At 43.2% G+C, this 26,117-nt stretch overlaps 1 protein-coding gene across 1 annotated transcript in view; it reads left to right on the top strand.

The window, feature by feature from the left end:
* Positions 1-25,167, top strand: part of LOC311001314 (uncharacterized protein) — an 86,842-nt gene extending 61,675 nt beyond the window's left edge. The window contains exons 9-14 of the mRNA XM_083992363.1: positions 17,164-17,326; positions 18,846-19,166; positions 20,357-20,671; positions 22,593-22,910; positions 23,142-23,453; positions 24,233-25,167. Of these exons, the coding sequence (XP_083848489.1) occupies positions 17,164-17,326; positions 18,846-19,166; positions 20,357-20,671; positions 22,593-22,910; positions 23,142-23,453; positions 24,233-24,297 (1,494 nt within the window). The 3' untranslated portion in view covers positions 24,298-25,167. The remainder of the gene's footprint in view (positions 1-17,163; positions 17,327-18,845; positions 19,167-20,356; positions 20,672-22,592; positions 22,911-23,141; positions 23,454-24,232) is intronic.
* Positions 25,168-26,117: the final 950 nt, after the last annotated feature.

Below are 26,117 nucleotides of genomic sequence, written 5' to 3'. Positions count from 1 at the left end.
AATGAACATTTTAAAAGAAAAAAAAAATGTAAATGCACCCAATTATAGCCAAAAGGCTAATTTCCGTTGGCAATGTGTTAAAGGAGTTTGTATCAGTCTCCAGTTTCAGGTGAGTGGGTAAAGTGTTCCATAGGTTAACTAACTCCTTTTACTGAGAAGGCAGACTGTCCACATGATGTTGTACACCTGGGAACAATGCAGTCGCCATAGTGGGAGGCTTGTGTGTTTACTCGGCTTGAGCTGCAGCCTCTTTTTATCAGTGCAGAAAACAACAGGGATGATACACAGTTATGAAGACATGTGCATAACTGCAGAGTAGAGCAGAGTAGAGAGTGTTTTCTATTGGTTCAGAGTCCAAACCTGTGTGTGTGTGTGTGTGTGTGTGTGTGTGTGTGTGTGTGTGTGTGAGAGGTCATTGCTGGGTCAGGAGGTGGTGATGAGGTGTCTTCCTATCAGCTGACAGATTACCTGTTGATTGACAGGTATGATCATTACCATGGCGACAGGCTGCCGGTCTCCTCTTTCAAAACACACATCTGTCAACTGTGTGTTGTGTGTTACAGTGAAACTAGAGGACAGCAGATCAGATAACGTGTGTGTGTGTGTGTGTGTGTGTGTGTGTGTGTGTGTGTGTGTGTGTGTGTGTGTGTGTGTGTGTGTGTGTGTGTGTGTGTGTGTGTGTGTGTGTGTGTGTGTGTCTAATGACTCTTCACACAGTCTGTACTTCTGTCTCATTATTTCCTCCTCACCTAGACTTGGACCTGCTTGGACCTGCTTAGACCTGCTTAGACCTGCTTAGACCTGCTTAGACCTGCTTGGACCTGCTTAGACCTGCTTAGACCTGCTTGGACCTGCTTGGACCTTGGAGTTTCATAAAGTTTAAATCATCTGCTGTTAGATCCACACGAGGTGCATCCAAAAAAGACTCTGCATCATCCCACTCAGGAAAACCTCGTTCAGCACAGACGCTGTTTTCTCCTTCAGAGCGTCACACCAGTGGAACTCACCGTCATTTCACTCATTTACAGTTTTTCTCGATTGTTTACACACAATTTTTGGTGCTTGAGACACAACGGCCTCAACATCTAACTCATGCACCAATCAACCCCCTGAACCAAGTCTGCTAAACTACAAGCACAATTCCTGCTTTACACTCAAATTGCATTTGGCTCAATTTTCATGAAGAAAATCTCTTGTTTTCACGAGTAACACACTGTTATTCAAAACTCTAAAGTTAGTTTCCCTACTATGCACACTGACTCATCACATGGGTAAACACCTGTCACACAGTTTTACATTTAGCAGTCAGAGCTTTAGCAAAAAAGGGAAACATAACAGGCAGTGATGGACTGACACCAAAGAGAGAGACACCAAACAGAGAGGCCACACAACACAAACACACACACATACACACACACCGATAGTATATAGCAGTGATCATACTGTAATGATGATGAGAAAAGAAAATGCATTGATCACCAAAATTGTATGTTGATGGAAGGATTTGAACCTAGACTAGAACAAAGTATTTGACTACAAAGAGTGCTGCTCTACTAGGCAAGGCAAGGCAAGGCAATTTTATTTGTATAGCCCGTTTTTACAAACAGTTTGTCTCAAAGGGCTTTACATGGGGGTGGGCGATATGGCGATATTAGATCGTGAAGGATTAGAGTGTGTAGACGATCTGCCAAAGTGCAGAGATCGTAGGATCGTCTGGGGCTCATTCTATAAACTGCAGTTCTATGCTGCAAAGCGCAAACAAAGGACATTTACAAAGTTTGCTAAAAGAGATAACAGTTACTTTAATTTATATTTTTATTTGACCCTTTTCAATCAGCTATTTAGTGTTTTGATATACTTAAAATCCTGTTAAAATGACTGTGTTATGTCTTCATTGATATTTTACTTTCATGTTTATTGAAAGCTACCTTTTATGTTGCAAGAGTGCACTTTATCAGAGTGTTGTCGTTTACCTTTCACTATGTTTACGTTGTTTGCACATTTAGATTACAATCTATTCAGAAAGGTTCTTTGGCCTAAATTGTCTGTTTTTCTTTTTTCGATTTAAGATCGTGATGAAATCGAAATCGTGACTTCATTTTTAAAAAATTGTGATACAATATTTTTGCCATATCGCCCACCCCTAGCTTTACATGACATCGTGACAACATCCTCTGTCCTTAGACCCTCACATCCACTGAGGAAAAACTCCATGGAAAACCCTTTTAACAGGGAAAAATCAGAGAAAGCTCAGGGTGAGCAACAGAGGAGGGATCCCTCACCCAGGACGGACAGACGTGCAATAGATGTTGTTACAGACAAGACAGTTTACAGTTTGGTGAGCTACATGTTACAGTTGTCTCTCATCTCATCAAAATTATGTGTTCAGTCTTTCAAAATTGTTCGGCCGTAAACCAGCTGAACCCGACCAACTCTTTTTCTTTTCTTTCTTGTGGTCACATCAGCGCTGCTGCATCGTCACACGACCACCTCGGTCGCGTCTTCACGCATTCCATTTGTTACCGTGTATTTGAGTGTTCTGAGTATAAAAACAATATTCTAAAATATTTTACAACACATTTACATATGTACTGTCTGTAGTTACTGTAAAAACAAAAAAAGCCTAAGTCATCATGAGGAATGGAGTAGAAGTGTTTTCCATTCATCATAGTGTTTTACACTGAGCACATCAGAGTTCAACTGGTTCTTATAAATGTCTAGTCATATGATGGTTTGTGTCATTTGAGACTAAAATAGCATTTTGAGAATAAATAACATTGTTTTGAATGTAAAGTTTCATTTTGCAGGAGCAGTGAGGGGTTTTGCCCATTGTGTGTGTTTTTTTTGGATTTGTGTGTAGAGTTCTGAGAGTATGAGGTAGTGCTGGGTTGAAAAGATCGATCCACTGATTTTAAATCGATTCTCATCTTAAAGCAGAAGTAAGTGATATACTTGTGTTAATCTAAGTCTTAAATAGTTATATCTTCCGACAGCAATCACTTCTATAGAGTGTTTGGTCTGAAACACGGGTCTGTCAGTCACTCTGCTCTGCTCTGAGCCCAGGAGAAAACTTTCCTTGTATCCTACAGTTTTTATCCAATGAGGAGAGAGAACGGCATGCAGGGCTGTGTGTGCAGCCAAGGGACGCCGTGAATGTGGCGACGTAGCGACGAGGACTGTTATGGTGCGTTCAAGGAAACTCGTGTTTTTCCGACCTGTGAAGTCGTACCAGTTCGATCTGGTACGAGTTCACGGGTCAGAAGTTACGAGTGGCCGTTATAGTGACTTTCACAGGTAAAACAGGTCGGAAAAACACGAGTGGGTTGCCTGGAACGCTACAAAGTCGTAAGTTGTGACTTGAAGCTGTAATTTACCATTTCAAAAGCCTGCCTGGAACGCAGCATTAGCCAAAACGACCGGATCACTCACTTCTGCTTTAATGTTTATCTGTAAAGGATCCTCAATGATGCTATTAACGTGGGTGATCTATACATGTCCTTAAATTATTGAAAATACCACACTTGCTCATTCACCAACAATGCAGAGATGTCAGTTCTTGGGCGCTTTTGCAATACCCACATTCCTCCATCAGGAGGCGCTTCCATTGGACCAATGCTGTCCTTACTCTCTTTTCCGAGTCTGCAGACCCGGAGACCGCAGATTCAGACCCGCACGTTTGGACCCGCACATTCAGACCCCTTGGTTTTCTGCTACAGTGCCCCCTGGTTTGTGTTATGCTAATGTTACCTGCTCGGAACATGGACGTGCAGACCACGGGAAAAGGTATTGAACGTTAATCACTTAGTTCGTTTCATGTCATGTTTTTAACGAACGTTTGACTTATAATACGTTCACAATTAGCACGTCAAATGCTAACCACGCATAGCATTTTTCAGCTTGGCATATTGTTTTTAATGAAACTGAAACTGTTAATACCATGTGCATTAAATTAAACAAAAATAAAACAGCCTATTAGGTCGTTGGTACTGCCACTGTAGACTCACGTACTGTAAGTGCAACTTTATGCTACAACATGTTTTTATTGACGTTTGTAGTTTTCTCTAGACAAATTGCTCAGCAAATTGATCCTGGACAGAGAGGACAGGACATGAAATTCCAGTAAGTATAAATACATGATTTGTGTGGGAAAAAAATGACTATTGCCTGTAATGTCCACTTATTTTTATTTATTTTAGGACTTGCCTCGCCAGACATGTGGGAACGACTGTGGGATTTTTTTTTTCTCATGGTAAGGTTTCTTGTGAAAGTATACGCACTGCAGGCATCAGTCAACAATGTAAATTGATGGTTCTTCTATTCCAGTATTTATCATTTTGTCTGTTTTCAGTGAAGTGGACGAGTTCTGCAGGAGGCTGAAAAGGCAAATGAGGAAAGAAGGAGCACTGCCATGATATAAAGACTATTTGTGAAAGCCTGTGCAATAAAACATTTGAAACCATTTCATTCCATTCAATTCATTGTAGGCTATTTTAAGACTGTTTTGTCATTATAACCCCATGCAATAGAACATTTAAAAGCATGTCATTTCATTGGAGGTTAATAATTTATTTAGTCCAAAAGATTTTTAAAAAAGTTTAAAAGTAATCCAAGCTTCACAAACAATTAGATCTTGGTGTTTCATTTGGATTTTATTTATTTAGTCCAAAAGATTTTTTAAAAGTTTAAAAGTAATCAAGCTTCACAAACAATTAGATCTTCGTGTTTTATTTATTTATTTAGTCCAAAATCTTTTTAAAAAGTTTAAAAGTAATCCAAACTTCACAAACAATTAGATTCTTGGTGTTTTATTTCGACTTTGCCCTGTTGAAAATCCATAAGAAGGGGTCTGAACGGTCCAGACTGTGGAGTTGCAGTTTTACAGTCAACCAGTAGGTGTCTCTACAAGGGGTCTGAACGTGCGGGTCTGAATCTGCGGTCTCCGGGTCTGCAGAGACATACTGGGCCTGTCCCAATATGCACACTCGATCACACTTACACACTTGGGCACTTGGCGTGCGCGTTCATGTTCTTAGTGTCAGTGCTCAGTGTGTCCCATTTCTCCAACGACTGAAAGTGCAGCGCGCTTGATTTGCACTTTACCCACACTTATGGTAGGACCGCATCCGAGCGGTATTTGGCCAAGTATAAATCCCACAATGCACCACGGTGAAGTCCGCTGTCACCGGGAGCCACAAGTCACGTTTAGGAAATGCGATTGAATTAATCTCAATAAAATGAAATTAACTTTCTATCTCATAATTATGAGTTTTTAATGTCATATTTTATATTCATCATGCTCTGATCATGTTTTTATATTTTCGTTCTTGTTTGTTTTATTTAGGGAGTTGGGCTTACACTTTTATGATCTGAATCTTGCGCATAGAGACACTTTAGGAGCAGATGAGACTGTGATCCAGCAGCACTGTTTATTAAAACTGTTGCTGTGTGTGTGTGTGTGTGTGTGTGTGTGTGTGTGTGTGTAGTAGTTGTGCTAGTGTGCTGTGCGCAACGGCACAGGCTGCACTTGTCAAGTGTGTCCCGGTTGCTTTTACTGTAAATACCCCCCCACACGCTTGACCACTTAATCCATGCTTGCACACTGTATGCAAATATACGTTGCGCCGGCACAACGTCACCAAAGTGTGTGCGTAACCAAGCGCACTGAGCCAAGTGTGGAGAAATGGGACAGCCCCTGTCTTTTCCAGTGCTCTAAATCAGGAGAAAGACGTGAATACGCCCACTTCCTGTAGAAACCGAAAGTAAACTCTGTCTCGCTGAGAGCCCAGAAATCGGACGGAGGTCGACGACGGAGGGAACTAACATGAATCCGTTTGTGGCGTTAGTGACACTTTTGTACGGTAAGAACACACACAGGCACGTGCACACATAGGGCCCAAAGGGTGCTTGAGCCCCTGCCCTTTTTGCCTCGTATTAAAAAGTGCCCTTTTTTAATGTTTTTTTTTCAATAAATGCATTCCTGTTGTGCATGAGGATGTAAACAACCGCGCTGGGTAACACTTTATTTTAAGGGGTCCTTGTTCCTGTGTATCTACCTAATTAATTACAGGGTAATTACGTATGTAACCGTATTTAATAACATTTATTTACATTGTAAATACATTGTGTATTTTGGTGTACTTACAGGTCCTTGTTACACTTGTAATAAGAAATGCTTGTGCAAAGAGAGAGGCCACTTTGGCATTTCTTATTACAAGTGTAACAAGGACCTGTAAGTACACTAAAATACACTAATGTAAGTACATGTTATTACATACGGTTACATAGGTAATTACACTGTAATTAATTAGGTAGATACACAGGAACAAGGACCCCTTAAAATAAAGTGTTACCCCGCGCTGTAAAAATGCCACGGTTATCTACCGTACGCATTTCCTTGTAATACACAAGTTATTGTGTATGTACGTCAGTGTGTGTGTTTTCCGCTGCTGCTCCGCTCTGTCCCTCACTGAGGGGGGGGGGGGGGGCTGCTCATCGATAACTCTGTGTGTGCCGCACATACAGTAGATGAGACGTGACAGTGGAGCGACTTGTGTCGAATCTTGTGAGTTATAAATCCACCAACATCACTTCCTTGTCGGTTCTGACAAGTCGCCGTCCACTTATTCAACGAGCTTAATATGAGTCATATTTCAGAAAAGCCCCATTTGTGTTTGTTTAGCTGACTGCTTGTTAAGAGTTAAAGCAGAAGTGAGTGGTCCGGTCCTTTTCGCTAATGCTGCGTTCCAGGCAGGCTTTTGAAATCGTAAATTACAGCTTCAAGTCACAACTTACGACTTTGTAGCGTTCCAGGCAACCCACTCGTGTTTTTCCGACCTGTTTTACCGGTGAAAGTCACTATAACGGCCACTCGTAACTTCTGACCGGTGAACTCGTACCAGATCGAACTGGTACCACTTCACGGTCGGAAAAATACGAGTTTCCTTGAACGCACCATAACAGTCCTCGTCGCTACGTCACCACATTCACGGCGTTCCTTGGCTGCACACACAGCCCTGCATGCCGTTCTCTCTCCTCATTGGATAAAAACTGTAGGATACGATAAATGTTTTCTCTTCGGCTCAGAGCAGAGCAGAGTGACTGAGAGACCCGTGTTTCAGTCCAAACACTCTATGTAAGTGATTGCTGTCGGAAGATATAACTATTTAAGACTTATATTAACACAAATATATCACTTACTTCTGCTTTAAGCCCCACCCCGTCCTCTGTCTAACATCACCTGAATGTAGTGAACAACAACAGCAACAGGAGGAATCACTCACTTTGATATTTGAATTTGTTTCCAGATGTTGAGTTACTGGTAATTGTGACTTTGCTGTTGTAAATATTGCTGCTGTTCTGAAATATGCACAGTAGCAGTCACAGTAGTCATTTCTTGGTTTTGTGTGTGTAGCCTGTAGGCTTAGCCTACTTCTATTTTGCACTTGCACTTTTTTTTTCTGCAAGCCATGTTAATGTGAACCCAATACCATATTAGCCTTAGCCACCAGTTCAGAAGTCATGACTGAAATGAGTCCAGCATGTTGACTGCAGTCCTGAAGGCGTGCAGGCTTTCTCTACCGACTAAATAGTAACTGTAATTTATTTTTATTTATTTATTTTTGATATTAAGGCCCGAAAAAATTGTACATAGGCTACTGCCCTTTTCTGATGTTGAGCCCCTGCCCCTCTATAGTTATGTGCACGTCCCACACACCCACACACAGCCCGAGAGTACACACACGGAAACTATGGTTGTGTGCGCCAGGTTTGTCTGTCCCTGCCGCTCTGACACCAGAGCTGTTTGGTTCCGCTTTAAACGGACCAGGGTTCGTTTCCTGGGAGCGTCCGCTTCTTTGGTTCAGGTGTGAAAGCTCATCTGAACTCTGGAGCGAACCCTGGTCCGCCTGAAAACTGTGAAAACTGTCTGTGTTTGCTTGCTGGTGGACGGTGGTGCGGTTTCAGTGTTTCCGCTTGGATTTTTTTAAGGAGTGGCTGCGCGACGTCCGACACGAGAATCAAACCCGCTATTTTTTAAAAACACACCGTCAACAGCGACAGCTGATCTGTACTGAGACTGTTGTTATTCTGTCACCCAAGTTAAATGAAGTTGTGTGGAAAAAAAACACAATGTGGTGAGTTATCGAGCTGCAGACGAGCTGCAAAGAGTAGATACTGAGCAAGATAGTTATCTGTAGTAGTCGCGAGTACCCGACCCAGTGCAGGACTCTGCTGTGCGGCGGTGGTGTATTACAACAATTAAAAAAGGAATTTGAAGGAGAGGCGGCTAGGATTTAGGAATGTAGAATGTAGAGGAATGCAAGTAGAGGAAACTCTGGGTTTGTATGCAGTGAACGCTCACCAGACCAAACACAGTCCAGATGTAAAGTGTCACAACACACAGTGTGTCAGTAACTTCAGCAACACTAACACCTCCTAGTCCGTCATCGACCGTATTCCTTTTATTTTCTCATTGTAAGAGTGAAATGCTCTCTACAGAGTACAGTTCCCCTGCAAATCTGTCCAATCGACGAGCGCCTTTTTCAGCTGTGTGACATTGATATTCATTATTCATAAAGTTAGGTGCTTCAGAAACGGCGGTGTGGTGAAAGCAAAACCGAACCAAGTGATAAATGCAACAATGTTACAACTTTCAGCTCCACTATCAAACCGAGTTCCTGTTGGTCAGCTGTGAAAACGACCTCAGATTAACCACAGAGCAACTGCACATTTAGGCCAAAGTACCTTATAAACAGATTTTAATCTAATCTAATCTAATCTATTAATCAAATTGTGTAATATATATAATTGGTACCAAGTGACTGATAACACTGGGGAGGAGAGGAGGAACACCAGTCCACAGGGTCATGTTATTTTACACTATGCATGCCTCAACACCTGAGAATTTTACACAACACCCTCTGATTTAAAAAGGAAAAACAAAAACCATGACAATCTGGAATTATTAATAACAAAGCAAAGTGTTCCTTTCAATTTACATACACACTTATACTTTTAAAGCTTTTATCTGAGCTTTTAGACGAGGGGCTCTCCAGACAGGGACTGTTTTCAATGACTGATATACATGGTCAAGTCTGAGATTTCATGTATCCAGAGGAGGGTTTTAGTGGCGGTTGTAGTAGCGTTTATGCAAATCTACACACAGATTTTTACTAACGCTTTATGAATGAGACCACCAGAGTCTCCATGGCAACATGTTTTATAATATCAGTAATAAGATCATATCTGAGTCTAAGTGAGAGTAGGAACATCAGAGTGATTTCATCAGTGATGGAGGGGAGAAGTCCACCTCTGTCAGGTCTGGATCCACACTCACTGTGTCTCTGTCTGTCTCTTTGTGTCCTCAGTTTCCCAGCATGCCTTGGGTGTAGAGGTGGAGGTGTATGAGGGGGAGAAGTCTGTGCTGCTGCCCTGTCAGGTCACTGTCTCTGATTTTAAGTTCAACGCTGTGTTGTGGAGCCTTGAACGCCTCTTGGACAAGTTCGTTCATCTACGTGTTCAGAGTGGAGACAAACTCACAGACCAGAACCAGGACTACAGAGGACGGACGTCCATGAAGACCGACTCTCTGACGACTGGAGACCTCAGTCTGATCCTGAAGAACCCCACAACCAGAGACAGTGACATCTACACCTGCATCTACAGAGAGGAGGGGAGAGAAAAGAGTCGTCAGGAAGTTCACCTGAAGGTCACAGGTCAGGGGTCTCATTTATAAAACTGTGCGTGGGATCGTTACTAAAAGTGTACATACGCCCAAAAGCCAGGTTTTGCGTGCGCCAGTAAATATTCAGACTTATAAAACCATGCACACGCACACTTGTAAGCAAACTTCCTTTTATAAATCACAGAGTTCCTACAAGTGTGCGCAGCTGAATCCGCTTCACGTTCCGCCCTGTACACGCCCTGTTTTAACCCTAGATGGTCAATGCAAACCACCACATGAATGTGATCTGCATGTCAATGAGCCTGACGTGCTGTTGTTCTGTCGGTGTTGTGAATTAGCTGCAGGTGTGAAAGTGACGACGTGACGTGTTGCTGCAGCTGTTAACGGCGTCAGCGGCTCAGAGCGCACGTGGTGTTGTTTTGGTGCGCTGCCTCTCACATGCTGGACCCGGTTCGGCACATAGTTACAACAATGACAACAGTTCTAATCTGAAACGAGTTATTAACCATTCATCATGGTCTCCCTCTCCCTCCTTTCTCCTTGTAGCAACCAAAAACGTAATAACAGCCAATAACGTAATAATTTTGGCCATTTTAAATGTAATAAAGCCATAATGTAATAACGTGCCAATAATGTAATAACATTTTTGAGCCAATAACGTAATAACTTTATGCCAATAATGTAACAAGTTATTACATTATTGGCTGGTTATTACGTTATTGGCCTAGTATTAAAAAAACCTTTGAAAATGTAATAATTGGTGCCAATAATGTAATAATACATAAATATGACTGCAGTTCTTGGAAATAAAAGGCTTTTTTGAAGTTTTGTGCAGTTTGCTAATTAAAAATAGGTATAGTGGATGACATAGTCGTCATATTTATTCATCCAATATGTACTATCTTTCACCTCTCTCTCTCTCTCTCTCTCTCTCTCTCTCTCTCTCTCTCTTTCTCTCACTTCTACCGTGCTTAATGATATGTTTGCAAATGGAAGAAGTAACATGGTAGGCTATCAACAACCTCCAAAACATAACCAAACTTGTGTATTGAATGGTGTCTGCCAGCCAGTTTATGTTTCAGTCATGTAGAACTTCCTGCCTCAGACAAACCATTGGAAATAGGCAATGTGAAATGTGATAATTCCAGCAAGGCTCAGAGGAGCAATGGCATTGATTTGGTTTTACCATTGATTTTTTTTTTTTAATTAACATTTAGCCATCATTTTTCCAACTTGATGGTTAGCGTTATCTCCAGAACACCCAACTGAAGTTCCGTAGTGTTTTCATTCACAAATGTAAAAAAAAAAAAAAAAAAAACCTTTAGACTTTCACAGTATTAATATAGAACCTATGCTGCTTTATCATCACTGTAAAAAAAAAACATTGAAATGTCACTTTATCCAACATGGGACATACAGTAAACTGTCTGGCAGACACCATTCAATACACAAGTTTGGTTATGTTTTGGAGGTTGTTGATAGCCTACAATGCTTACTTCTTCTGTTTGCAAACATATCATTAAGCATGGTGAGTGAGTGAGTGAGTGAGTGAGTGAGTGAGTGAGTGAGTGAGTGAGTGAGTGAGTGAGTGAGTGAGTGAGGAAAGATAGTACATATCTTGGATGAATAAATATGACCACTATGTCAGTGTTTCCCCTACCGTTCTATTGGCGGGGTGGCCCGCCCCGCCTGCACAGGCCCCCGCCCCCCCTGAAAAACGGGACATCTAGGAGCCAATCGCGGTCAAAGCGGGCCTGTTGGTCTGATGATCAAACTGTAGAGTGCTCCACCTGAAGCACCAAGCTGCCCAAGCAACCAAATGGCGCTATTCTCCCTCTGACATCTGATTTATAAATACCAGCGCTCACGCCGGGTAAACCCACACACCGGGCGAGGAAGCGCCGCTGCAGATGCACCGCGGCGTGCACCTCCGCGGCCGGCTCGCGCCCTGCAGCAGTCGTTTTGGTGTCTGGTCTATTTTGTGCCCGAGCCGCGAGCAACCGCATCAAGCCGGGCAGGAAGTCAAACAGATAAACACGAGAGAATCCGAGGTGTACTGTGTAGCCAGTTTCGTGGGAGCGAGGAGTTTCTCTGCAGATAATGTGTTATTTAGAGGCTGCATTCTGCTGCCCTGTAGACTCCATTATACAGATATACGCGCCTCTCGGCTGGAGCTCATTTCATCACAACCACTTGTAATGACACCAAAGTTATCTGGGGGAGGAAATTATTGTATTTCATGCTTCATGAAATAAGGTCCAGATTGTAAAGAAAAAAAAAATAGTAATTATCCTTTAACATATTAATTAGGTCTTAAATGTGTCCCTCAAAACATGTAAAAAGTATTTTTGCCATTCAAAATTTCCTTGTGGAGCTAGGCCTCAGAGACTGTGTTTCACCATCTCTGTGTTCAGGATTTAATGGACGGGTCTAAAATGCAGCCCTAGTTCCCATAAACCCGCCCCCTGCTCTGCTCTAGATATGAATACATTCAGCGAACTGGCTTCCGTGGTTTTCCGTCCCACCTGCTTTTGAGTCTAGCTGAAAGTGGAAACAGCCAGCTAACTAAACGTAATTCATGTTCACACACAGGGGAGACCATAGAAAAAACTCTGTGTTTCTACTAACTACCGTTAGTAGCCACTCGGCTGCGGCTAGCGGAGCTAAAATCAGAGACTCGTCTGCTGATCTTAGCTCCAGGGTCTGTGTGATCATTTCTAGCATGTTTACATCCAGAGGAAAACTAAGAGTAAGGAAAGTTGATAGTTCACCGCATAAACAGACTACAACGTGACGTTACTCCGTCAGTTTTCAGTTTCGCTGCCTACGGCCCGTCCTCCTCCGACCCACCCACGTATTCACACCGTGATAAACATTAATCACCGCGGATCGTTCACAACCTTACACACACACACACACACACACACACACACACACACACACACACACACACACACAGCAGCGACGTAAACATTGTCTTTGACCAGAGTCTCCCTCATTAACTACTCCAGGAAGAGTAGCTGCTACCAGGTGTAGTAGCTAACGGGGATCTTAATAAAATAAAATTAACACCCCTGTCTGACCAAACAGCCTCCACTCACGCACACAACCAGATACACGGCAGACCAGACATAATCACGGACGGAAAAAAATAAAAAAAAATAGTAAAAAAAAAACAACTTCTCAGTCCGCCACACATCCGAGCGGAAACACAGCTGGTCAAACCTCCAGGAAATAATTCTTACCTTCACTCCTAAAATAGTCAGCAGCAGCTTCATCCAGCTCCAACAGTTTGATATTATTCCCATTTCCATCTCGTTCATTGAGGACGCGGTGTGTCACGGGCAGTCTGGACCGGTGGTCTGGACTCGGTCCAGAGATAATTCACTGTCTCCTTGTGTCGACCTCTCCTGTCAGGACACTTGAAGCTAAAGCTAAGCTAGCTAAAAACTTTATTTTGTTTTCACACCATGCTAATGGATGAAACATGCTGATCAGAAACGAGATGTAAACAGGAGCAGCATGGTGGATTTAACCTGTTGGAGCTGGATGGCTGCTGCTGCTGACTGTTTTGAGTGAAGGTAAGAAATATTTCCCGAAGGTTTATCTGCTATGTCAATGCTGAGAACTCGGGTGTGTGGTGGAGTGTGTTTGAGGTCACTTTCCCGTCTTTATTTCGTGACGATGCTACATTCTTAGGTTCATCATGGTTTGGACCATCATCAGAGAAAAAACAAACGTGTGTAAACGTGAAACGTACAAGCTGAAAAAAATGACAGTGTCATTTTACAGCAGTAGCTACATGTGAAAACAGCCTGAAAGTGAATGAATGAGAACGACAGTTGAGTTGTTGAACTCGTGGAAATTTCCTGCTATTGCTATCGACTGCTGGTATCAAGGCTAGAGCAGACAACCAAGTCTGAGATATAGCCCAGCCCCGAGACTCAAATTAAAAAGCCCCAAATTTATTCTTTCAGACAGGACTGGCCAGAACAATTTCCCTGGCTAACGTACAACAAAGGGCGTTCAATTTCAGCTCAGTAAAGCACTTTAAACCCTTTTTTTTCTTTTTATTGTGCTTCAAATAAAGACCAGCATTTCTCTACACCTTATTCTTGTTTTAAAATCGTTCACATTATATGAAATTATGGAGAGTGATAAAAAGGTGACCTTATGGCGTTAAAGTCCCCGTCCAACGACCCCTTTTTGGTTATTTTTAAACATTCTCTGTGGTCTTTAAAATGTGATTATGAAGTTTTTAGCCAAAATCACAAAAAATGTGCCAATTTCTCAGGGCTCTTCTTCTGCACAGCACCAGCAGCTCATTAGCAATGCGCCTCTGAGTCGTAGACCCCCCCCCCCCCCAGCGTTATTTATTTATTTACTTTCTTTTTATTTATTTATTCATTATTTTGTTTCCTTTATTATTATTATCCTCACAGATTATATTACACGGCTTATTGATTTATTGGTTCACAGTTATTGTCAAGAAAAAAAAAAGGAAAACATCAGCATATCAAAATATAGCTGTTACAGTACTATATTGTGGAAAAAAAGTGCTGAAAACAAAACCTGCAAAGTATATATTTGTATATTTGTAAGAAAGAAATAACAACTATATTGTTTACGTTTTGAAACGTGTGTATAAGTCCTATAAGGCCAGGAAATCCTTGTCAAACCATCAGAGAGATGAACAAAGAAGGTAAGTGCCACAGACATTGATTTAGGTTGCTTTCACACCTAACCAAGTGGACTCGGTTCGCTTGGGGGGCTGAAAGTTGCAACATTGTTGCATTTATCACTTGGTTCGGTTCCGCTTTCACACTGCAATTTCTGAACCGCACCAAACTTGCGCACCAAACTTTCTGAGCGTCAACAGTCAAAGCCCTGTGGCCCTAACACCAATCATAATGAAATGCTTCGAGCGGCTGGTCATGCGCCACATTAAGAACTGGCTCCCTGCAAACCTGGACCCCCTACAGTTTGCATACAGAACCAAACGATCCACAGAGGACGCCATTGCCACCACACTCCACCTCACACTGTCCCACCTAGAGAGGAAAAACACCTATGCCAGAATCCTACTTATCGACTTCAGCTCAGCCTTTAATACGCTCATTCCACAACAATTGGTGGAAAAGCTGAAGATGCTACAGGTGGACACTAGCATCTGTAACTGGATTCTCGACTTCCTGACACAGCGGCGCCAGGCAGTCAAGGTGGGCAGCCAAACATCGAGGACCATCTCAGTGAGCACAGGCTCTCCTCAGGGCTGTGTTCTAAGCCCTTTGTTGTTCAGCCTGCTGACCCACGACTGTGCTGCTAGGCACAGTACCAACCACATCATCAAGTACGCCGACGACTCAACAGTGGTGGGGCTCATCAGTGACAATGATGAGTCTGCGCACAGGAGGGAGGTGGAGCTGCTCACTGCATGGTGTGAATCCCACAACCTTGTCCTTAATGTGGACAAAACAAAGGAGATGGTGAATGACTTTCGGAGGGGTGGCAGACAACATGCACCAATAAACATCCATGGTGCTGCCGTGGAGAGGGTCAGTAACATCAAGTTCCTGGGAGTCCATCTAGCTGACAACCTGACCTTCTCAACAAACACCACAGCGGTCATCAAAAAAGCCCAGAGGCGTCTCCACCCCCTCCGGAGGCTCAGGAAGGCAGGTCTGCCCACTCCTCACCTCACTACCTTTTATAGAGGTACCATTGAAAGCATTCTCACATACGGTTTCACTTCCTGGTTCGGGAGCTGCAAGGCATACGAACAACAGCAGCTCAACCGGATAGTGAAAACAGCCAGCAGAATCATTGGGGCCCCTCTGCCCTTCCTGAAGGAGATCTACGAGCAGCGCTGCACCCACAGAGCTGCTGCCATTATCAGGGATTTCCATCACCCCTCTCATGGACTGTTCTCCCTCCCGCCATCCGGGAAGAGGTACAGGAGCATCAGCTGCAGATCAACCAGGATGCTGAACAGCTTCTTTGCACAAGCTGTAAGGCTGGTAAATGGACTGCGCCCCCTGCCCACACACACGCCCACACACACATTCACACCCAACCCCCCTGCCCAGTAGGTCAGTCACCCCGCATCTAATAGCACTTTATTATGGAGACGTTCCAAAACGTTTGTTTGTTGTTGTTTTTTTTCTTAAATATTTATACGATGCGATATGATTTTAACTTGTTTTAAATTATTTATTATTATTTTTAATAAACCACTGCTAGTAGTAGCTGGTGAGAAACGATATCTTGTTTCAGCCGATGTATTTTTATACATTTGTGTGAAATGACAATAAAGTTTCTGAATCTGAATCTAAAGTCATAACGGTTGAAACTGCTCGTAGATTGGACAAAGTAGGAGGGGAAGTCACTGCTGACTGGCAGACCTGCTGGATAACAGTAAACATGGAGCAGCATGTGAAGTTGACTGTTTTGGGGATGTTGTTTCTTTTTTTAATTTATCAATTGCACATGGCTCAGCAAGCCCAGTACGACAACCGGCCCATGCTTAGCCTCTCAGCGGCTCTTTTGGCTGAAGTCGCTACAGATGCCCTGTGAGAAAGTTAACTTCTCCCAAAATAAAAGTTTTGAAAAGATATGGTATTTTCATATGAAACATGTTTTCTAATATTTTGTGCATCTCTGACCAGGAATTTATATGATTATTTACTGGACATTCCCAAAATAAATGCCAGTGATTTGCATCCTGGCTCCTGCACATCCTCCAGCACTGTGGATCCTCTCCTGCAAAGTGAGCTTTCTCACAAGGAATCTGATTAGACATTTCTATTCAAATTCTCTCCATGCGAGTTGGTGCATTTCCACTGAAACTCACAACTGTACCTGTAACTGTACCATTCCTCCTTGGGAAGTTCAAAATACCTTCCTTCTTAATTAAGTGATCTTAATGTAGTTTTTTTTTTATCATGCAGCCCTTATACAGTCTAGATATAGTACTCTTGACTCGCTCTGATAAATAAGCATGTCATATCTCTTTCAGTATTGGGTCATCTGGATCCACTGTAGATTGTAATAATTCCATGTCATGTTGTTTGTGTTGACTACAGAACCTCCTACTCCTCCCAGGGTGATTGTTGGAGCTGTTGTGGGTGTTTTCCTGGCTGGAGCTGTTGTAGCTGCTGGAGGTTTATATTGGTTTATGAAGACGGACGGAGGAAGAGGTGAGAGAGAGAGAGAGCGTGCGCATGTGTGTGTATCTCACGTTTGACACTGCTGTTTCTCATCATGTGGTTTGTTGTCTTTCAGTCCTACAGGTGGAGATGGAGGAGGGGGAGGAGTCTGTCCTGCTGCCTGTCAAGTGGACTGACACCTGCTGGGTGAAGATGAGGATGCGTTGGATCAGAGGTGACCTGTCTAAAGACGTCAGAGTGGAGTGGTGCGATGAAGACAACAGGAAGGTCCATGTGTATGGGGACGGTTCTGACCAGGCTGAACAACAGGACCAGGATTACAGAGGCCGAACAGAGATGAAGAACGACCTGAAGACTGGAGACTTCAGTCTGATCCTGAGAGAGCCCACAGTCAGAGACAGAGGAAGATACTACTGCAGAGTCTACAACAAGAACAGAGTCTTACTGAGAGAGAGGAGAGTGGAGCTCAAGGTCAAAGGTCAGAGCTGTTTGTGTCTGGTTGTTTGTCTCTAGTTGTGTGTTTGTCCCTGGTTGTTTTAGGGCTGCACAGAAGAAGGGAGAGTGGCTGCCTCCTGTGAAGCCCTCAGAACCAGTCTGCCATCCAGTCCTCCCATTAAGCTGGTCTGCTCTCCCTGCCTCTCCTCCCACCAGAAGCTTCCTCCTTCAGCTCTCCTTAACATTTCCATGTTTCCCACATTCTGTGTCATAAACTGTAAACAGTTTTCTTGTCTGTAACAACATCTCTGTCCCGTCTGTCCGTCCTGGGTGAGGGATCCCTCCTCTGTTGCTCACCCTGAGCTTTCTCCTGGTTTTCCCTGTTAAAAGGGTTTTGCATGGAGTTTTTCCTCAGTAGATGTGAGGGTCTAAGGACAGAGGATGTTGTTACGATGGGATGTAAAGCCCTTTGAGACAAACTGGTGGTAAAAACGGGCTATACTAATAAAACTGCCTTGCCTTGCCTCATTCAGAACTAGTCATGGCTGCACTTTGGGTCAGAAAATAGATCCGCTAGCAATATGCAGTCTTGAACACTACTTTGCCTGTTTATACATTGCTTTTAACTCATTCCGAACTGTTTCTGAACTGTCCGTGCTGTGTTCTGGTCCATACTTTGACAGAGCTCCCTGAACCGGGCTCTACAAACACTGGTGCGCATATTATGCCACATACCGCACATTGTAGCGACCCCGCAGTAATGTTCTTGTTATGATGTTTAAAGGGATAGTTCAACATTTTGTCAAATTGGCCCATTGCCATAATCCCTATAGTCATAGCAGTGGGTTCGTTACCTTTAATTGTCGGTGCAAGCTGTTTTTAGAACGGTGGAGCAGAGCCGTGAGCTGCTCAGAGCTACGCTACGGAGGCTCATTATGGGATTTCTTGGTTTCCCTCATCAAACTCATCAAATACACAATCCAACAACTCCACAACGCTCTGGTGGACAAGTTGTGAGCTGCACATTCACCACGCTATGAGATAATAACACAACGTTACCACACAGAGTTGTTTTAGAGGGAAATACAGAGACTGTTGATGAAAAACTGTCCCTGAAGGCAACGCACATCAGCGGTTTTGCATGAATTATCTCTGTGTGTATGTAATGGAGAAAGAGCGCTATGCGGAGATGAATGAACGGAACGATATTGCGGTGGTCGACCCAAAACCACAAAAATCTATTCATGGCGGCCCACCAATGAATGTATGGGAAACACTGCATGTACCTGACCCTGTTTGTCTCTTCTTATTTGTTTGTCTGTTAACCCTGACTGAAACCTCTGCAGCATCACCTCTACCCAGTGACTATTAGACCAGCCTGTACCAGGGGGTCATGTGATGCTGAACCCTGTTCATCCTGTTACTGTTGTACATTCCTCATAGTGGAGCCAGCTGATCTCTCCTGGTGGAACGGCTTAAAAATTACAATCGTAGTCTGGATGTAGTTAGAGACTTTGATGCTGCTGTTTGATGACATCATCATGTGCTTTGTTGTCTCTCAGGCAAAGAGGTGCATGAGGTGGATGAGGGGGAGGAGTTTGTCCTGCTGCCTGTCAAGATCACACCTGACCTGCCTGAAGACGTCAGAGTGGAGTGGATGGACAGAGACAACAGGAAGGTCCATGTGTATGACAATGGTTCTGTAGAACAGGAGCTGATTTACAGAGGCCGAACAGAGATGAATGAAGACCTGATGAGGACTGGAGACTTCAGTCTGATCCTGAAAGAGCCCACAGTCAGAGACACAGGAGTCTACTACTGCAGAATCTACAAGAAGGACAGAGACCTACTGGAAGAGAGAAGAGTGGATCTAAAGGTCAAAGGTCAGAGTTGACAACATGTCCTCCTTTCCTCCTCCTCTCTCCTCCTCCTCCTCCTCCTTCTCCTTCTCTTCCTCCTCCTCCTCCTCTTCCTCCTCCTCCTCCTTCTGTCTTGTGGTCCAGATATCAGCTGTTTATAGAGGTTGGTGTCAGGTTCAGGTTCTGTTCAGCTCTGCTCAGAACCAACTCCCTCGTACACAGTAAAATCGCCAGTGTTAATATAACACTTATAGAGTTAATATAACACTAGAGAGTTAATTTTAATACTACCTCAGTGAACATATGGTCCCTCTCTACAGGGTTTAAAATGTACACTGGAGTTAAATTCCACAGTCAATTTTACTCTGGTAAGAGTTAATATTTTGCACTACACTACAAAGTGTCTATCAAGTTTTACACTATGTTAGAAGTAACACCCATAGTGTTGTTCACATTCAACACTGTTGAGTTAAGTGTTAAGAAATAACTTTTCCAGTGTTGAAACTACTTAAAGGGATAGTTCAACATTTAGTCAAACTGGCCCATTGCCATAACCCCTATAGTCATAGCAGTAGGTTCGTTACCTTTAATTGTCGGTGCAAGCTGTTTTTAGAACGGCGGAGCAGAGCCGTGAGCTGCTCAGAGCTACGCTACGGAGGCTCATTATGGGATTTCTTGGTTTCCCTCATTAAACTCATCAAATACACAATCGAACAACTCCACAACGCTCTGGTGGACAAGTTGTGAGCTGCACATTCACCACGCTATGAGATAATAACACAACGTTACCACACAGAGTTGTTTTAGAGGGAAATACAGAGACTGATGATGAAAAACTGTCCCTGAAGGCAACGTGCATCAGCAGTTTTACATTAATTTACCTCTAGGTTTAGTAAGTTTTACAGTTATTGAAAAAACAGAGTGATGGACTTCATAATTTGTAATGAGTTTAAATGGACAAAAGTTTCAGCAGCATGGGGGCTACATTTTTGGGAAGTTTCAAAACTGAAACATGTAGCGCTTTGGTAGGAATTTTGAAAGTTTTTAAATGTAAACACAAACGCTTATTGTGCCCCCATGTCCTTGGAGTTGAGTAAATCTGGCATGGGGTCAGATATTTCTGTAAAGTTTGGTGAGTTTCTGGTTCTTCACTGAGGAGATTAAAACCTGCTGCTGCTGTCTGATGACATCATCATGTGTTTGTTGTCTCTCAGAACAACAGGTGGAGGTGGATGAGGGGGAGGAGTCTGTCCAGCTGTCCTTCAAGACCACACCTGACCTGCCTGAAGACGTCAGAGTGGAGTGGACAGACCATTATCACAGGAAGGTCCATGTGTATCAGAACGGTTTTGTAGAACAGGACCAGGTTTACAGAGGCAGAACAGAGATGAAGAAAGACCTGAAGACTGGAGACTTCAGTCTGAAGCTGAGAGATCCCACAGACGCAGACACAGGAGACTACACCTGCAGAGTCTACAACAAGGACGGACACTTCCTGAGAGAGAGAAGAGTGGAGCTCTGGGTCAGAGGTCAGAGTTGACATCATGTCATGTCTTGTTTTTAGAGTCTTTTCTTTTCACTAGAAGGTATTCTACTCTCACCGGTGTAGAATTAACTCTGAGAAAGTCAATTTACTTTAACACTGAATATGTGACACTGACAGTGTAAAACCTTTGTGAGCTTCAATTATTTTCACCAACACTGGAAGTTATCTTGCTCAGGTTCCTCTACAGCAGTGGTTCCCAACCTTTTTTGGTTCGTGACCCCATTTTGACATCACAAATTTCTGGCGACCCTGCGTCCGTCAATCAAGATGCGGCAGATATTTTTATATGCTGCATTTTATTTGAACTCGATTTATATTCAAGTGAAAGTATAGAATAGAGTTGTTTTAGATTGTGTGTGGTGTTTTTGGTCATAATTATAAAAGAATAATAATTACTTTAAAGGGACATTGTGTAGGAATTCCTCCCATCTCGCGGTGCGGTTGTATATCACAAGCAACTCAGTCGTATTTTTCATGCTGCATTCAGGTGAAATCGGTTAGACGGCAGACAGACAACAGCCGCTGCACGTAACGGCATAAACAAGCCTCTATGTAAACAAGTGGTCCGTCAGCACGAGGCAAAACAATACACGTGACAATATGTTGTCATGGCGATGTGGTATTGTTTTACCGTCTTTCTCTGGACTTCTGTGACTAAAACGACATCTGGTTTGTTAGCGACGGCCGTCTGCCCGACTGCAGGTGAATGCAGCATCAGTGTAAAGCTCCATTCCTCCTCACTGCGTTACCGCGGTGACTTTTCACAGACGCCACCTCCACCTGAGCCGACAGCTCCGGTGTCTCCGCTGAGTTTCCGTGGTTTCCTACCGTCACCATGGCGACACCACATAGCAGCAGCACCGAGCTTACCGTCTCCATGGAGATATGAACGATATGAACGGCTCATTCAGAGCTGAAAGGAACACTTCACTTTGTTGATGGGGGGATTACTGGTTAATGAAAAACAGACTGAAGAACCAAATAATTGATTTTCATGAATAGAGAACAGGAGAAGTTACACAATGTCCCTTTAAAAAAATTTTTTTTATCAGTATTTTTTTTTAATCAATTAAAGGTTGACTATGTAGAACTACAAGAACAACAACAGAAAAAGAATTCCAGCAGTCGATTGCCAGACCGTTGCTAGGTAAAACGGGCCGTTGCTAGGGACTCCGCTCTGATCAGGGGACAGCAGAGGAGGAGAACTAAGCAGGATATTTACCTTATGTTTCATTTTTACCGTCATTAACAGCATAATAAATGACTTGCAGCTTGTTACAGGGACAGTGGAGGCTCTCTGCCTTCCACACCGCTGCTGCTCAGAGCCTCCGCTGTCACTGCTCTCCTCAAGTTGGAAAAAAAAAAAAAAAGGAGCTCCGTCGCACCGAAAGTCCGCGACTATAAACGTGTTTATGACAGATAAGACTACACAAATACACCCTCCTAACAAGTATATGATAATCCATTGATCCACCGATTGATTATTAAAAAGGCTTGGTTGGAAACAAACGCATAGGACCGGGAGGAGGCAGGAAAACAGCGGAGAACTGAGCCACGTGTCGGCTACAGGCAGGTACGAATGTAAACAGAACGTTGACAGATAGTCAGTTGTCGAGCCCGTCAAAAAAATTAAAGACAGACAAAAAAAATGTTTTTATGGAAAAGCAATACTTTCATTCTGTACCCCTCTAAAGGCCCCGTGGATGTATTATTTTTGAAAAAATATAGCTTTTAATAAATATTCTACATATTCAACCTTTAACTACTAGACATTTCAGGCAACCCCATTTGAATTCCTGACCCCAGGGTTGAAAAACACTGCTCTACAGTTTTGTGGTTCTTCACTGAGGAGGTTAAAACCTGCTGCTGCCTGATGACATCATCTTGTGTTTGTTGTCTCTCAGTCCAACAGGTGGAGGTGGAGTCAGGAGCAGAGTCTGTCCTGCTGTCCTTCAAGACCACAGCTGACCTGCCTGAAGACGTCACAGTGGAGTGGACGGACAGAGAGGACAAGAAGGTCCATGTGTATCAGAATGGTTCTGTAGAACAGGAGCAGGTTTACAAAGACCGAACAGAGACGAATGAAGACCTGATGAAGACTGGAGACTTCAGTCTGATCCTGAAACACCCCTCAGTCAGAGACACAGGAGAATACACCTGTAGAATCTACAACAAAAATGGAGACCTACTGAAAGAGAGAAGAGTGGAACTCAAGGTCAAAGGTCAGAGTTGACAACATGTCCTCCTCCTCCTCCTCTTCCTCCCCCTGTCTTGTAGCCAAGATACCAACTCACTCGTACCCTCAACACTGCAGGAACCAGACGCAGCATCAGCTGCTACATCTGTCCACTCTTCCTCTGGTTCTGCTTCTGTCCTTCAGGTTTCTTTACTGAGGAGATTAAAATCTGCTGCTGCTGTCTGATGATATCATCATGTGCTTTGTTGTCTCTCAGTCCAACAGGTGGAGGTGGAGGCAGGGGAGGAGTCTGTCCTGCCCTTCAAGACCACAGCTGACCTGCCTCGAGACGTCAGAGTGGAGTGGATGGACAAATTCCACATGAAGGTCCACGTGTATCAGAAAGGTTCTGTAGAACAGGACCAGGTTCACAGAGGCCGGACAGAGATGAAGAACGACCTGGAGAATGGAGACTTCAGTCTGACCCTGAGAAAGCCCAGAGAGGGAGACACAGGAGGATACATCTGCAGAATCTACAACAAGGACGGAGTCTTACTGAGGGGGACGAGAGTGGATCTCAAGGTCAAAGGTGAGAGTTGACTGTAGCATCCCCGGCTGAATGACGGTCATAGGCCTTGACTGATGGTTCATAGTGTTTTTATTTCCGTGAACCTTGTTCACTCATGAACTCAATGTAAGAGCTTAAAATGAGAATAAGCAAAAATAAACCATTACTATCTCTTTTAAGACCAAAGAGCTTGTCAAATCATAGCCGTTTAGTAATTTATACAAACTCAAATGAGATTGAAATCATGAAAATCGCATTTTTATAACCCATTTTGAATCACTGACCATCTCTGATAGAAAGCTGTATGTAATTGTTTTTAACTTACATTCAGATTTTTAACATGTTATTTTTATATCAAATAAGCTGTTTTAACACACAAATATTATCAAAGACAACATATGGCACACAAGTACATTTTTAGATTAATCAACACACATGAATTAACCACGGAACTGAGGTAGCTCAGCTAATGTTGATTAGCATTTACGCTAGCCAAAACATGTTGTAGAAAAACCCCTTGTATACACACGTTCACACACATTGGATTGGATTGTGTTTTTACCGGATGGTCTGTTCCACAGGTGACTGACATTTCTCATGTTTGTGGAAAAGTATTGAATTAATTAGTTGCAATCAAGGTGTGAAGAGGAGTTCAATCAATACATTTAAAATGTTACAAAGATCTCCTCCTCTCCCTTTAACATGTCCAACTGGATGAAGACATCCCATCTCTCCTCCACCATCACACTCAGCACTGTCTCTAGTTGTTGTCTCTGTCTCACCGTTTTCTGTCTCTACAGAGAAGAAGAAACCGCCGACACCAGGAAGAGAAGAAGTTCCACTGATGGCTCAAGAATCTGTATGATCAGAGTTCATCAATCAGAGTGATCAGTGTGTTTGATGACGTCCAGATGATGAGCAGGATGTCTCCATGGAAACGTCTCTCTGGCTCTCCTCTTCACTTCCTGTCCTGCTGCTTTGAGCCAGGCCTTGACCTTTGACCTGTGACCTTTGACCTTTTACGCCGGACGGCCATTATCCACCATTTAACCCACACAGCCATAGGTGTTGATATTGACCCAACCAATGAGCAGTAACGTAACAAGTTTTTTTTTTTTTTTTGCCACGGTAGTGTTTGTTGGAGCACAGCAACAGGTGTGTGTGTGTGTGTGCGTGTGCATGTGCATGTGCTACTACTACCTGCTGTAACGGGGCTCTGCAGCCACAGCTCCCCACTAGACCAGTTCTGAGTTCAGTTTAAGTTTCATACACTCCAGCCATTCTTGCCATTACAATGATAGGAACCTCAGTCAGTACTAAATCTGCTTCTTTCTTTCTTTTAAATTTACTTAAGCAGCTACAAAATATATTAGACATGTACCACACATCTGGCTGGAAGGTCTCAATGGTTCAAGAACTCTTTTTCCATCATTAAATATTAAAATGGAGCTAAGTACTGCATGTTTGTTTTTCTTTTAAATAAGTTCAATATCAAGTGCTAATTCCACCTGCCATAACTGGCTCTCTCTCTTGTCTCTCTGGCTCTCAGACACATTTTGAATGATCTGCACCTATTGATTGACATGCTGTTTTTGAGGTTTTTTTCTCCTTAAATTAATTGTTTTCTGTTTGCGTGTATACTTTTCATATAAAATGTCAAAATTATGTCATTGTGTGTAGTGGCTGCACTGTTGCTGTGTCGTGCTATGGGTCAGTATAATTTCCTGCTTTTTTGTCCTTGGCCAATAACATCCCTGATTGATATCTTAACAGTTTCAGATATTTGGCAGTTTTAAAATCATTAAAATTCCGGACAAAATTCATAGTTCTGTTTGTTTATCATGTGTGTCAGTTTTGTGTGTGACTTGATAGTTTAGTTGTTGAGATTAAGAACATCACTCCCTCATCAAACCGGTGATAGGCATGCTGAAAAGAAAAAGAGAGAGAGGCCTGAAAAGATGACGTGTCGGAATAGCGATACCAAAAAGTGTCGGAATACCGACATGTCTAAATAGAGACATGTCGGAATAGTGGGATGTCGGAATAGCGGGCGGACCCCATTTAATGCACATCGCCACATTCTGATAAGAGATACGGTTCTCTTTTTATAGGCTGTGCTCTACTCCTGCTCTGTGTGGTGCTTATCTATTTTACTTTCTAAAGGCCCCCACATACTCAGGCGTATTGTGCGTACTGTGAGCAGCGCAGACTCCGTGCGCAATGTCCGCGGACGTTTGAGCTTTCATAGTCGGGCTATGGCGTCACATTAAAAACAGGTCGATGTGAAGATTTCCCTATGTCTATTGTGTGACACAGTACGCGGAGTCCGCACTGTCGTAAATATTGAGCTTTGCGCGCACGGGTCTGGCGGACATCCGCTTTGGGTCTGCACTGAGTCCGCCTCGAGTACACGTGGATGTACGCGGACCCATGTACACCCGAGTATGTGGTCCAATGCACATGTACACACACACAGACAGAGAGACAGTCAGACTCTCAGACTCTCTCACACACACACACACACACACACAGACACAGACACAGACACAGGTTTTCAGCTCACATTCATCAGCCTCTCAATGATTTAATACTTTTGATGTAAACATCTCCAACAACCTCAGCCTCAGCCTCCCGGGGAAAGTCTATTCCAGGGTGCTGGAGAGGAGAATTCGGCCGATAGTCGAA

This window comes from Trachurus trachurus (assembly GCF_905171665.1).
Source record: "Trachurus trachurus genome assembly, chromosome: 18".
Lineage (NCBI taxonomy): Eukaryota > Metazoa > Chordata > Actinopteri > Carangiformes > Carangidae > Trachurus > Trachurus trachurus.
The sequence above is the reverse complement of the archived record's forward strand: the minus strand, read 5'-3'. Positions and strand labels throughout refer to the sequence as shown.